Raw genomic sequence first — 13,482 nt, 5'->3', positions numbered from 1 at the left:
TAAAGTGATTGAACACTAATCTAGAAAAGCGCGAAATCATTTCAATTAGTCATTTATGAACTGTCAACATTGCTTTTTATTATAATTTAAAAAACCGTAACCATAACAGTGTCGATCCGTCTACCAACGGGTTTTAGTCGTTGTAATCTTGGTTACTAAGACGCTATTTTCCATTTCTTCGCCTTCTTCAAATCCTGTTACTTTTGTAAAAATTTTCTTAATCAAACAAGGAATACAACAAAGAAACAAATCCAAAGTAATTACGTCAATCTAATTAGATAGCCTGTTCACAGTTAGCTAAGAAACTTAGAAAGGTAACATATTTCTAGCCATAAAGTTGCAGGTTCTTGTCAATCTTGAAAACTTTTTGAAGTTTTCAAAGTTATAATATTCATTCACTCTTATGGGATAGAGGTGTCATAATCACAATAGGCCTCATCGCTATTTGGTTATCTCAACATTAAACACATGAATCTTCTACATTTGGACTTGTAACACCATATAACACTCACTTTTCTTTTGTGCAATGTTGTGGCAGAATCCGGGTCCGTCCGCCCTGATTACGGTTCGCCCTTATACCGGTTCGCCCTGAGTCCGTTGGCTCTGATTTTATTTTTTAATATAGTGTTGCATTGTGTGTATATAATTGAATATGTTGAAGTCAGTCTACAATTTCGCCGAATATTGTATTATGTTGTCTATAGCTAGCTCCTACTGGGTTCTAAATTTCTACAAGATATTGTGACTTTATTAAGGTATTGAGGACTAAGTTTGTATCTGTATGTTATTACCTTACTAGGAAATAAGTTTCTCAGAATTTCAGCACTACATTGTATTTTTAAATGTAAAACAACTGAAAACTAAATTATTTGTATGTAATTGAATATATGATTCATATATGTTGAAGTTTGTCAAAACACACTTGATATCAAAGAAGCCAAGCTGCGAAAATAGTTACCCTTTCATGCCTAACAATTTATACATCAGTGTTTTTACCCATCCAAGCTGATTATTTAAGAATTGAATGATTCTTTTTGTAAATTTATTTGGGTGTAAAAGCGTTGATCGAAGTACATTTTGTATGAAACGCGGAAGCTTTTTTTAGCTATGATCATGAATACACGAATTATATAATTTTTTTTATTTAATTCACCTGTGCACTTTATTGTTGGACCACGTGTTATCATGAATGAAAAGTTGTTTTGAGCAATGCAACTGCTTATAACGGAATAACACCTTATGTGCAGTTATCTAATCAGAATAAAGTATTTTAATGAAACATACATCTAATGTAATTATTTGAGAAACATGTTATTTCATTATTAATCCATCAACATATAACAATCAGTGATATCAACATGATCAAAGATTTAAATTATACCTTATCAGCTATCTTAATTCAATCAACAGTAATTAAAAGTAATTATAAATTAAAATGTAATGTTTAAATTAATATAAATTTGGCAAATATTTTGTATTTAATTTTAATGGATACATAAATTGTAATATATATATATATATATATATATCTCGTTCATTAATGTATCATATACATATCATACGTGAAAATAGGGTGAACGAACCCAGGGCGAACGGACTATCAGGGCGAAGAAACTCAGTGCGAACGAACCTAGGGCGAAAGTGTAATCAGAGCGAACGATCCCGATACCGTTGTGGCACAGGGACAGGGCATCAGTCATGTAAGCACGTGGTAAGTAGTGTTTACTCAATAAAAGTACAATTTTACTTCAAGAAATAGATTAGCATGTTTTGTCTGCAAATTCCATGTTGAAAGAAGAATGTGTCCAAAGTACACGGATGCCCCACTTGCACTATCATTTTCCATGTTCCATGGACCTTGAAATTGGGTAAAAATCTAATATAGCATTAAAATTAGAAAGATTAGTATAGGCATGCAGTGCTCTAGCTAGAAATCAAAAGGGGCAGGGTGCCAGTGGAGGGCAGGGCACTTTTTATGATAAGAAAAGGCACTGCTCATTTTTTTGTCTACGTTTGTGTGTGTATCAGGAGTTAACGAATCTCTTTTTTTTTTCTTTTTTTTTACTGTATATGGTTTTTTTTTTTTAAATAAAGGTGCTTTTCAACTATAGTCTTTATTTCATTGTTTGTGTAGTTATGAATGATATAGTACATCTTCATCAACATATTATGTTTTTACAGTTTAACTTCACTCTTCCCATCATCAAAAAAATATGTGTGTTTTTTTTTGTTTTTTTTTTATCTATATAGGAATTATAGCTTTTAATACATCATATAACCTGCAACTGAGAGCATTACTAATTTATCAATGTTTAGAACATGGATTGCTAAAAGTATAATTATCAAGTAGAAATTGCAATATATATTTTTTAATATGTTCAAAGACAGTTAATATCTTTAAGGTAACATTATTATGTTATTATATATTCAATTGGTCATTTATTCCTTTTTTTGATACTAGATAATATTTTTAGAGCACAAATTTGTAATAAGCTAAAACAGGGGAAGTAACTCCAAAATCAATTTCCACCACGTTTGGGTCACAGGCGCTTGGGTCTATGATACAGATTTTTTTTTTATTTTTTTTTTTTATTAAAATATTCAATTTTTTATATTTATAATACATATCTATCACTTCTGTGCATGTCTCACCTAGTTTCGAGCGATTTAAACGACCCAGAGAAAATACCAAATTTTACTATCCATACTAAGAAACAAATATGGATAGTAAAATTTGGTATTTTCTCTGGGTCGTTTAAATCGCTCGAAACTGATGAGACATGCACAGAAGTGATAGATATGTATTATAAATATAGAAAATTGAATATTTTAATAAAAAAAAAAAATTAAAAAAAAATCTGTATCATAGACCCAAGCGCCTGTGGTTTGGGTTAATTAAAAACTGTGCTTGTCGCCAGAAGTTGAGATGGAAGGCATTTCTGTAAAGGCATAGTTTTATTTTGATGACTTAAATTTAATTCTAAAGTCATGAAAGTCTTCATTTATATACGCTCTTCCATTGTGACTTGGAGATCGAAAATGCCGACCCAAGCTAAACACACTCGCTGACACATTCATCAAAAGTATGACAAAAAGATACATTGTCCTAATTAAATTACCTAGTTATTAACACCTTTGAAGTCTATCATTGTAATTGATTGTAATGACATGATTAACCTGGGGGCAATCACACAGGTGTCATATATGTAATTAACTTGGAGATCAGAAATCGATGAAACAAAATTTTACCAAAACGGCACAAGATAATTTTGGAAAAAGACGTCAGGGCAGAAGGGCGCAGATGAAGGCACCCAGGGCGCGGCTGAGGGCACCCAGGGCGCTGCGCCCTTCTATTTTGGGCTAGCGAGACCACTGGCATGATAGGGAACATATATGTACTATATGTACGTTTCAAGTTGATTGGACTTCAATTTCATCAAAAACTACCTTGACCAAAAACTTTAACCTGAAACTCCCACTTTCATTTTCTATGTTAAGTGGACCGTAAAATGGGGGTCAAAAGTCTAATTTGGCTTTGAAATAAGAAAAATCCTATCATAAGCAACAAGTGAACTAAGTTTCAAGTTGATAGGACTTCAGCTTCATCAAAAACTACCTTGACCAAAAACTTTAACCTGAAGCAGGAGAAACAGACGAACGAACGGAGCCACAGACCAGAAAACATAATGCCTCTTTACTATCATAGTTGGGGCATAAAAAATACATGTATACTAGTCAAAGCAGTAAAACACCATATTTTCTGGAAAATCAATTGGTCCTTGGGATATTAATTACATGTAGTTCATGTAGTTATGCTTATCTCGAGAAATTGTGGTAACCAGATTCTTGGGTCAACCGGGACAGATTTTCAAGGTGTATTGTCTTGACTCCCATGTAAAGGTACCAGCCTACAATGTATATATATTTTTCAGATGGCAAGTGGAGAACAACATTTACATCTTTCTGTTAGAGAAAATGACAAAGAAAAACTTGGAGAGCTTTTGGGAGCTGGAGTTGATATCAATTGTTTATTTTACGGATGGACACCATTACAAGTAGCAATTCAGGAAGGTATTCATATTAAAAAAAGTAAAACTTACAGTAAATTATATAAAAGTATAAACCTATAAATCATGTAAATAGTCTTTATTTTAAAAGTTAGCTTGTATCAGACAGTTTTGATTAGAATAGGATGATGTTGGATGGCCGATTTAAAACTTTTGATAGCAAATTAAATGATATTGAAGACAAGAGCATGTTTATGTAATAGGAATACAAAACCTTTCTTGTACACAAACACGGAGTCAGAGATTTTTATGTGCTAGTTCACAAGTAAACATTTCACAAAAAACATATCGCCATACCCAGAGACATTATTTTGAGTCCGAGTTGACCATGCATGTCTTTGCTCTTTTTCCTTAATACTGTACATGTGTGCTTAGCGGAGAAGCATAAATGTCTTTGATTTGACCCTGTTATCAATTGAAATCAAGTGCTCCCACACTTTAGCTCTAAACACTGTACACTGATGCCAGAGAGGCTGTTCTGTTGAAATATGAAAAATTTGTAATTTAAAAGAATTCAATTTACATAAGTGATAAATTATGACAGACACACATAAAAAATTAGAAATGTAATAATACCCAATACAGCAAAAAAAATACATGAAACAACAAAGACAAAAAAAACCAACACATAAGCAATACCGTAGTCCAGATAATCTGATAATATTATTGTACACAGAAAACTTAGCATTGAGCAAACAGGAATCTCAACAGAACATTTCCTGTTGAATTTTTAACACATTAAAATCATCACAAACATTTCTAAATATACAGTAAGCAAAAAACAATACAAAACATTGTGTTCAATGAATTTGTTTGGCATACTTTTTATACACATTCAATCATATTACAGAATGAACTCAGAATTTGGCAGTTGTTGACATCTTGATCGTATTAAGTAGAAAACAAACATTCTTTCATCATTTTGAATCGGTTAAGTTGATACAAAGTTAACATTGTTTTTACTACAAACCTGATTGCTTACAATATTATGAATATTATTACAATTTTTTTATGCAAATAAGCTTTTTTGCAGAAAATCATGAACAAAGTTAGAATTTCCCTACAACTTATTTTTTTTCGGAGTACATGTATCCGTAAAATTTGATATATTTATTTATATGTTTGTTTCAAAGGTAATGAAGATATTGGAGTGTTTTTAATAGAGAAAGGATGTGATTATAATTTCCATGACAGACACAGTGTTACACCATTTGAAGATGCTGTCAACAGAAATTTATCAAAGGTAAAGTACATGTACATTGTATTTTGAAAATAATAACATACAGCATGGAAAGTCTGAACATAGGAGGGCACTATACAGTAATAAGGATATGATTCATCAATAGAGCAATTACTATAATATCTCAGTAACTTTAATTGGATTTAAAGGAAATGTTTTGATAAGGCCAAAATATGTCCCCTGTGTGCAGTGAATTTTTTTTTTCCATTATCACAATGAATCATAGTTTAAAAATGAAATGACTAGATAGAAAATAGGTTGTTGTTTTAAAAAGTAAGGTATCAGCTTTCTTTTTATGATGTTTATATACTAGCATAAATTTTCATTAAAATTCAAAGAGTTCAAGCTATGTCCAAACTATTATTTTTTTTAATCAGCAACACAAAGTGCATGCATTTAACAAACAGAAGCTTTTTTATCATGGAAACAAATGAATTAATATAAAAGTCAAAATAGAATCCCATGCCACATCCTCTCAATTGTAGACTATTATTTGCTATGGTTATTTTTCTTTTAAAGGTTTAAGAATATATGGTATGAGTGTCAATGAGACAACTCTCCATCCAAGTCACAATTTTTAAAAGTAAACCATTAAATGTCAAAGTACAGTTTTAACACGGAGCCTTGACTCACACTGAACAGCAAGCTATAAAGGGCCCCAAAATAACTAGTTTTAACCCATTTAAACAAGAAAACCAACGGTCTAATCTATTTTAAAAAAATAGAGAAACAAGAAACAATTATGAACCACATTAACGAACGACAACTTCTGAACATCAGATTACTATTTTATATTTAGGACAGGTCCAGTGCAGTGGCTTTAAACATTTTAATAGGACCAACCTTTTCCCTTATCTGGAACAATAGTATAACATCACAACATAGAAAAACACACTATAAAATACCAATCGAAATGGCTTAACTCAATCAAAAGACATATTATATTTAACACAAGTGAACAAACGCTGAACAATTAAATTTGAAGTATAAAATACAGTAAATATTAAAAAGGTGTATGGTATTATAGGTTCCAAATTTAACAGTTCCTCACTATGTACTTTCAAATGTAGGACATGGCACATTGTATAGACACCTATCCATATTTGAAGAATGTATATTGACTTTTATTTTCTTCTTTTTGTGTTGTTGGGTTGCTGTCTTCCTAATATTTGTCCCACATTAATCATTTATCCATTAATTCTGTTTAGATTGTAGGAGCATTGATATCAAAGGGAGTTAAGCCAGATGAGCCCTTATCAACTGGTAATTTGGCAATTTGTGTAGCAGCTGAGAAGTCATACAAAGAACTTCTGCAAACTCTCATAAATGGTAAGGAACAAATATCTTTTCATCAATAGAATGTGTTTGTTGGGGCTTTGTTTTTACTAAAAAAAAATCATTAAGGTGACGAGAAATATTGACTTTTCAATCTAGAGCTTAATGTTTTAACCAGTCCACTACATGTACAATGATAATTAATGATTTGCTAAATTTATTCTAATTTGGACGGTTTTAAAAAGGCTTTGCATTTTGTGTTGACACCTCTCTACTGTTAAAGATTAAATGAGATGTCCTTCTCATGCACATTTGCTCCACATCTCCAATTGTCTTATTTTAACTGTGCTTTCCTAAGTCAGGAATCTGATGTACAGTAGTTGTCGTTTGTTTATGTAATATATACGTGTTTCTCGTTTCTCGTTTTGTTTATATAGATTAGACCGTTGGTTTTCCCGTTTGAATGGTTTTACACTAGTAATTTTGGGGCCCTTTATAGCTTGTTGTTCGGTGTGAGCTAAGGCTCCGTGTTGAAGGCCGTACTTTAACCTATAATGGTTTACTTTTTAAATTGTTATTTGTATGGAGAGTTGTCTCATTGGCACTCACACCACATCTTCCTATATCTATTTGGTAATTTTCCTTCATATTTTTACTTTACAATTTACCTGAATTAAAAGTTGTTACATTCATGACTGATTGGTAAAAGGCTATTTAATGTATTATATTAATCACAATTGTATTATAACATGTATTCTATGTTTAGGAGGTGCTGCTGTAAATTCAGTGAACAATGAAGGAGCAACACCACTGTACATAGCCTCTAAAGAAGGACACAATGGATTAATACAAACATTATTGAATGCTCGAGCTAATGTCAACATGCCATGTGAGAAAGGGGAACAGCATACACCATTAATAGCTGCTACTGCTGCAGAACAGTTTGATGTTGTTAAATTACTGTTAAAGGTATTAAGACTTTTTTAAAATATCTTTTTTTATATACAATCACAGATATACTTACAAGTAACATAAGTCACACGATCCTAAATGATGTAGATGTGAACAACAGTATGTCACAGTACAGCCTTCAACAATGAGCAATGTCCATACTGTAAAGTAAGCTAAGGCCCAAACATTATGACAAAAGAGAAAAATAAAGGTCTCATGTATGATAAAATAATGAATAATAAGCAAATAAAACAGACAGATAAAAAAAACCCACTGAATTGCAAACATTTAAACAACTTCCTTTACAATGTTTCATGGAAAAGTTGAATACACAATTTGGTACATTGTATTAACATCATATATACAATCATTGTGGTTATGTTACCATTCATTGGTTCACTGTGCAGAGAGAAATATGTGTACTTTATTTATGTTTGGTTATACCTATTATGTATGATTAACTAATTGTATACCTTGTATTTCCTTCAGAACAACTGTGACATTAATGCTCCAGATAAGGATGGTTGGACGCCATTATGGCATGCCTATGGGAACAATGATGAAGATAGTATGAAATTGTTACTGAAATCAGGGGCAGATAAGAACATAAGAAATGCTGATGGAGTAACAATAATGGACGAAGCTAGAGATGCAGACGATGACAGCATGATTGAATTATTACAAAGTTTTTCACAGGCATGGACATGAAGTGATAGTGAAAATTCAATGTGAAAGAACCACGCAAATTTATAAACAGTAGCTAGCTAAGCAGGCAGATGCTGCTGAGCAAACGCTATTGTGTGCATCACAGATTCCAGCAACCAAATTATAAATGATGTCACAAAGTGATAAACATTTTACCAATAATAAAGATGTTATAACATTAAAAATGAATCTTATGAAGAAATTGTCAAAGTTGTGAGATCAAGTTAATCTATAAATAATCTTGATTGGTCTAAAAGACCATGGCTTTTTATTCCAATTTTGATGAGAAAATACAATTATAATGACAATTATTTCTACTCATAATATCTTTTATACATGTAGTTATGATGGGTAAAAGAGATATTTTAACATGTTCAATAGAATAAATCTATTTTAAGCTTAATGTCTTGTTTAACATTGAGATTACTAGCTAAGATATTTTGACTCAAATAGTTAAATATCTGTTCATTCTTACTAAGATTTCCTACTTAGTATGATTATTGAGTTTTCATCTATCCAAATACTCATGTAGGATATTTAACATGAATATTACAGCAATTAATACTAGTACTTTTTAAAAATGAAATAAACAACTGTTATATATTATTTTGTATGAAATCCCAATATGTAAAAAATGTCTGCCTTACAAATAAGACATGTTAGATGAAGCTAAGGCAGCTAGGTTAGCAGTGTCCGAAAAAATTGCAATGCACAAGTTTGTTGTATTTTGTTATTAGAATAAATTATCAAAGCTATTATATATATGTTATGTTGATAAACTGCCATGATCCTGTTCAAACTGAAAAAATGGAGGAGTTGTTCAATCATGTTATAACTACTGAAGAATATAATATCAAATCAAGGTACATATTAGTGGACATCTAGTGTGAAGATGAAACTTTTATGCCTTACTTTGCATTTCCTGGCCTCCAAATGTGATATCATGTATTTTTTACAACAATCCCTCTTTTTATCTATAACTTACCGTTTTAATGTTATCACCGTGTATCATCGTACAGCGGATAAAGGTACTAACCAAGCGGGCGTGAGCGATTTTCATCTTACACGGTAACGAAAATCTTTGTTGTGTTTACATAATATCAATGTGTACTTCAATCTAAACATAATTGCTGTTTTAAGAAATAATTTGGTCGTAGGTTGATGATTTATATACAGATGTCTCATTATTTTCCCAAAACAAGAGGGATTACTAAAACATTGAAAAAGCATGTGCAAATACTTGTCAAAAAAGTTGGCCCTCGTCTCATCCGATATAATTCTATATTCATTGCAACTCTTTTTCTGATAGAAGGTCAATGTGTGTTATAGATAATGCATATTTTAAGGTTTTTCTTGTCGTAGAACACACCGAGGGGTGTCAGGAGTGATCAAATGAAAGACCGACCGACCGACCGTTATCGGATGGTAACAATACATTTGTTTCTTACTTTATGCAGTTACAGTAATATTTTTTTATTGTGTATGGATAATAATTTTTAAAAGGTTTATATCTAAATTATTTCGTGAGTTTTATTTCACATTCTACATGAGCCTAAGGGCGTATTAAAACCTGAACACATTAGAAAGTATTATCCCACTTTAGTGTTGTCGGTAAAATAGGATACTAAATTTTACAAATCTTTATAAACGGTATATTTTTGACTGTATATAAGTGTTAAATAAGTATAGCTGTTTCAATAATTGGCATTGAAATCTTTCATACATATGTTATTTTTCGATATTTGATCCCTAAAGAATCGTTGTGTACGGTGTTTAGCTGACCACATAAATCCTTATGTACGGTGCATAGTTAAGTTGTTGTTCACCGTACACAAAAATTTTATTTTCATTCTCGTTTATTACCCAAAAAGTTTCAAGGAATGAGTAATCACAGGTAGGTTTATGATTGGTAACTATTACTCTTGCCCTGTATTAGGTTTCTTTCAGATAAAACATGTAAATGTCTCAAGAACTGTATCGAAATTGAAAGTTGGTGTTGACATTCACAACTATATGCGCATGTACAAGTTAATTTTTCTTATTAGAATATCAAAGTTGTTTAATGAATAGGAAAAAATTGATGCAAAAATTATTTGGGAGCAGGAATTTCAAATGTTGAGAAGTATACATTGAATATTGATAAAGCAAAACAAAGATTTTCATTACCGTGGAAGGTCAAAATCGATCATGCTTGCTTGCTTAGTACCTATATCCGGTGTACTGATGATACACAGTGGTTATAGTAACTTTTCATTAAAAAGTAATGAAATTTAAACAAACAGACAATCTATTTCTGATCAAACATATATGACTGATCATTTATTGTTTCAACGGAACAATGATTTCTGCAAATCAGCATGATCAGGAAATTTGTTTCAGTTCAGTTTTAACCTGTTTACCAGCACAATCAGATACATTTTGTCATGCTGCCATTTCTGTTATTATTTTCTCTGAAAACACTGTTCAAGGAAGTATATAGGAATCATCCTGTTTCAATTTTTCTAGAATTTTGTGTCCTGAAATTAGAAAATGTCTTACCATTCTGTAATCAACCTTGTATATGAGAATTAATATCTACATTAGTATGCTGGTTATAACTTAAAAAATATATATTTTGGGACAAGCAAATAGTGGAAGAGAGGGAATCTGTCCTACTCTGCAGGCAGTTCTGGTTGTATTTGGTAGTTTTGTTGCACTTAATATAAGCAAATATGTAAGATGAGCTGTTAATGACATAATTTTAGTCTAGAACTATAAGTACTTTGAAAGGCACACTATAAAGATCAACTTGTACGAAACTAAAGAAACCCCCCTGGAATTTTACATAAAATTGATACAATGCAGCAAGAATATAAAGGATCTAATACAATTGGTAAATTAAGTGCATTAACTTTAGCATTTTAATACCTTTTTTTTTTTTTTAGATATTTTAATACTGGAAAGAACAAACCATATAGTACTCATGTCATTTCTTTCTTTCATTGAAACAATTTCTGCACAATGTTTTGAAAAATGCCCATTGAACATAAAGGGATGCATAGACAGTATATATTTTCTGGATCCATTTGGACCATACTTCTAAGGTCAAGACCTATGCATATACTCATTATTATTTTTAAATGTTAATAACTGAAATCCTTTCTTTGACATATTGTGTGACCGTCTGATTCCTGGTGTTTTTAGCTTACCGTTCCAAAGGAACAGTGAGCTTTAGCCATCACTTGTCGTTGTCGTTGTCCGTCTGGTGTAAACTATTTCAAACATCTTCTTCTCTAAAACTGCTGAACCAATTGCAACCAAAATTAGACTGAATGATCCTTAAGGTATCTAGAATAAAGTCTGTTTTATTTTCTGTTTCTTCAAAAAACATGGCCCCCATGGCTAAAAATAGAACATAGGGGTAAGATGTAGTTTTTGGCTTATATCTCAAAAACCAAAGCAGTTAGAGCAAATCTGACAAGGGGCTAAAGTGTAATAACCAATTGTTGGGTTGCTGCCACTAAATTGGTAATTTTAAGGAAATTTTGCAGTTTTTGGTTATTATCTTGAATAATATTAATGATAACGATAAACTGTAAAGAGCAAATATGTTCAGCAAAGTAAGATCTTCAAATAAGTTTAATGACCAAAATTGTCAATTGACCCCTCAAAGAGTTATTGCCCTTTAAGGACAATTTTACACAATTTTTTTATCATGTTTTTTAACTTTAAAAAATCTTCTCCTCTGAAACCACTGAACCAATTCCATCCAAACTTGAGCTAAATGATTCTTAGAGTGACTAGAATTAAGTTTGTGTTTTATTTTCTGTTTCTTCAAAAAAAAACATGGCCGCCATGGGTAAAAATAGAACATAGGGGGAAAATGTAGTTTTTGGCTTAATTTCAAAAACCAAAGCAGTTAGAGCAAATCTGACATGGGGTAAATGTGTTCAAAAGGTAAAGCTCTTACAGCCCTGAATCTCAAAACTTATGGGTTGCTGCCACTAAATTGGTAATTTTAAGGAGATTTTGGTTATTGTTTTGAATAGTATTAATGATAAAGATAAGCTGTCATCAGCAAATATGTTCAGCAGAGTAATATCTACAAATAAATTCATATGACCAAAATTGTCAATTGACCCCTTAAAGAGTTATTGCCCTTGAAGGACAATTTTACACAATTTGTTTATTATGTTTTCTAACTTAAAAAATCTTCTCCTCTGAAACTGATGAATTAATTCCAACCAAATTTAAGCTGAATGATCCATAGTGTATCTAGAATAAAGTTTGTGTTTTATTTTATGTTTCTTCAAAAAACATGGCCGCCCTGGCTAAAAAAAGAACATAGGGGTAAAATGCAGTTTTTGGCTTATATCTCAAAAACCAAAGCATTTAGAGCAAATCTGGCATGACAGTGTTCATAAGTTAAAGTTCTATTAGCCCTGAAATTTACAGATGAATCTTACATCCCATTGTTGGGTTGCTGCCACTAACTTTGTAATTTTAAGTAAAAAAACAATCTACGATGAAATTGGACACTTAAACTCTTTAAAGAAAGATTAATCCCAAAAAATCAAGGTGAGCGATTCAGGCTCTTGAGAGCCTCTTGTTTGTTATCTTACCATTGCTAGAACCAATTAACACACATTCATCCTGTCAATTTTTTCTTTCTTAAGTGAAACCATAGGCACTTATTTTCTTTTGTCAATGATGACGTATTGACATTAGTTTATCTTTTTATGTCTCAGTTTTAATCTCTTCCTAATTAAACTAATATAAACTACTGAAATATTAAATTAATTAGAAATATTAAATACATTCTATAATTTACTAACATCAAAATTAAGAGAAAATAAAAAAAGAAGAGGAATCAGTGCCTGAATTATCTGTGGGTAAAAAAGTGAACTCTGGTAAATCGTTTCACAGTCATAATATACTAGATATTTCGTAAATTCCAAAATTTACATTACATTTGTATATTGTAATTCGTAAGGAAAAACCTCGGGAAAAACGATAATGGCCATGTAAAAATGATGATTTCAACTTGTGAGGTCAAGTTCCTTTATTTTATTAATCATGTAATAATGATAATCTTATCCGACAATGCTTTCATTTAGTTTTAAAATGACCCAAACCAAATGAGTATACATATTCGTATATATTCATAACCATGTATTGTTCAAACATTTTTTTCAAATAGTAGAACATCTAGATATAGGAAGATGCGGTGTGAGTGCCAATGAGACAACTCCAAATAACAATTTA

General features: G+C 31.3%; 1 protein-coding gene across 1 annotated transcript; it reads left to right on the top strand.

Moving 5' to 3' along the window:
- Positions 1–189: 189 nt before the first annotated feature.
- LOC143041883 (uncharacterized) lies at positions 190–8,996 on the top strand. Its single transcript, XM_076214019.1, has 6 exons — positions 190–256; positions 3,933–4,071; positions 5,201–5,310; positions 6,516–6,636; positions 7,349–7,551; positions 8,023–8,996. The coding sequence occupies exons 2-6, from the start codon at positions 3,933–3,935 to the stop codon at positions 8,239–8,241; spliced, it is 792 nt and encodes a 263-aa protein (XP_076070134.1). The 5' UTR covers positions 190–256; the 3' UTR covers positions 8,242–8,996.
- Positions 8,997–13,482: the final 4,486 nt, after the last annotated feature.

Source organism: Mytilus galloprovincialis, chromosome 8, assembly GCF_965363235.1.
Source record: "Mytilus galloprovincialis chromosome 8, xbMytGall1.hap1.1, whole genome shotgun sequence".
In the NCBI taxonomy this organism is placed as follows: domain Eukaryota; kingdom Metazoa; phylum Mollusca; class Bivalvia; order Mytilida; family Mytilidae; genus Mytilus; species Mytilus galloprovincialis.
This window is presented reverse-complemented; position numbering and strand designations above follow the sequence as displayed.

Excerpts from the sequence above, each read along its gene's own strand:
- LOC143041883 (XM_076214019.1), top strand. The coding sequence starts at position 3,933 with ATGGCAAGTGGAGAACAACATTTACATCTTTCTGTTAGAGAAAATGAC. Across the intron at positions 4,072-5,200 it reads ACAAGTAGCAATTCAGGAAG|GTAATGAAGATATTGGAGTG; the intron begins GTATTCATATTA and ends TTTGTTTCAAAG. Across the intron at positions 5,311-6,515 it reads TCAACAGAAATTTATCAAAG|ATTGTAGGAGCATTGATATC; the intron begins GTAAAGTACATG and ends AATTCTGTTTAG.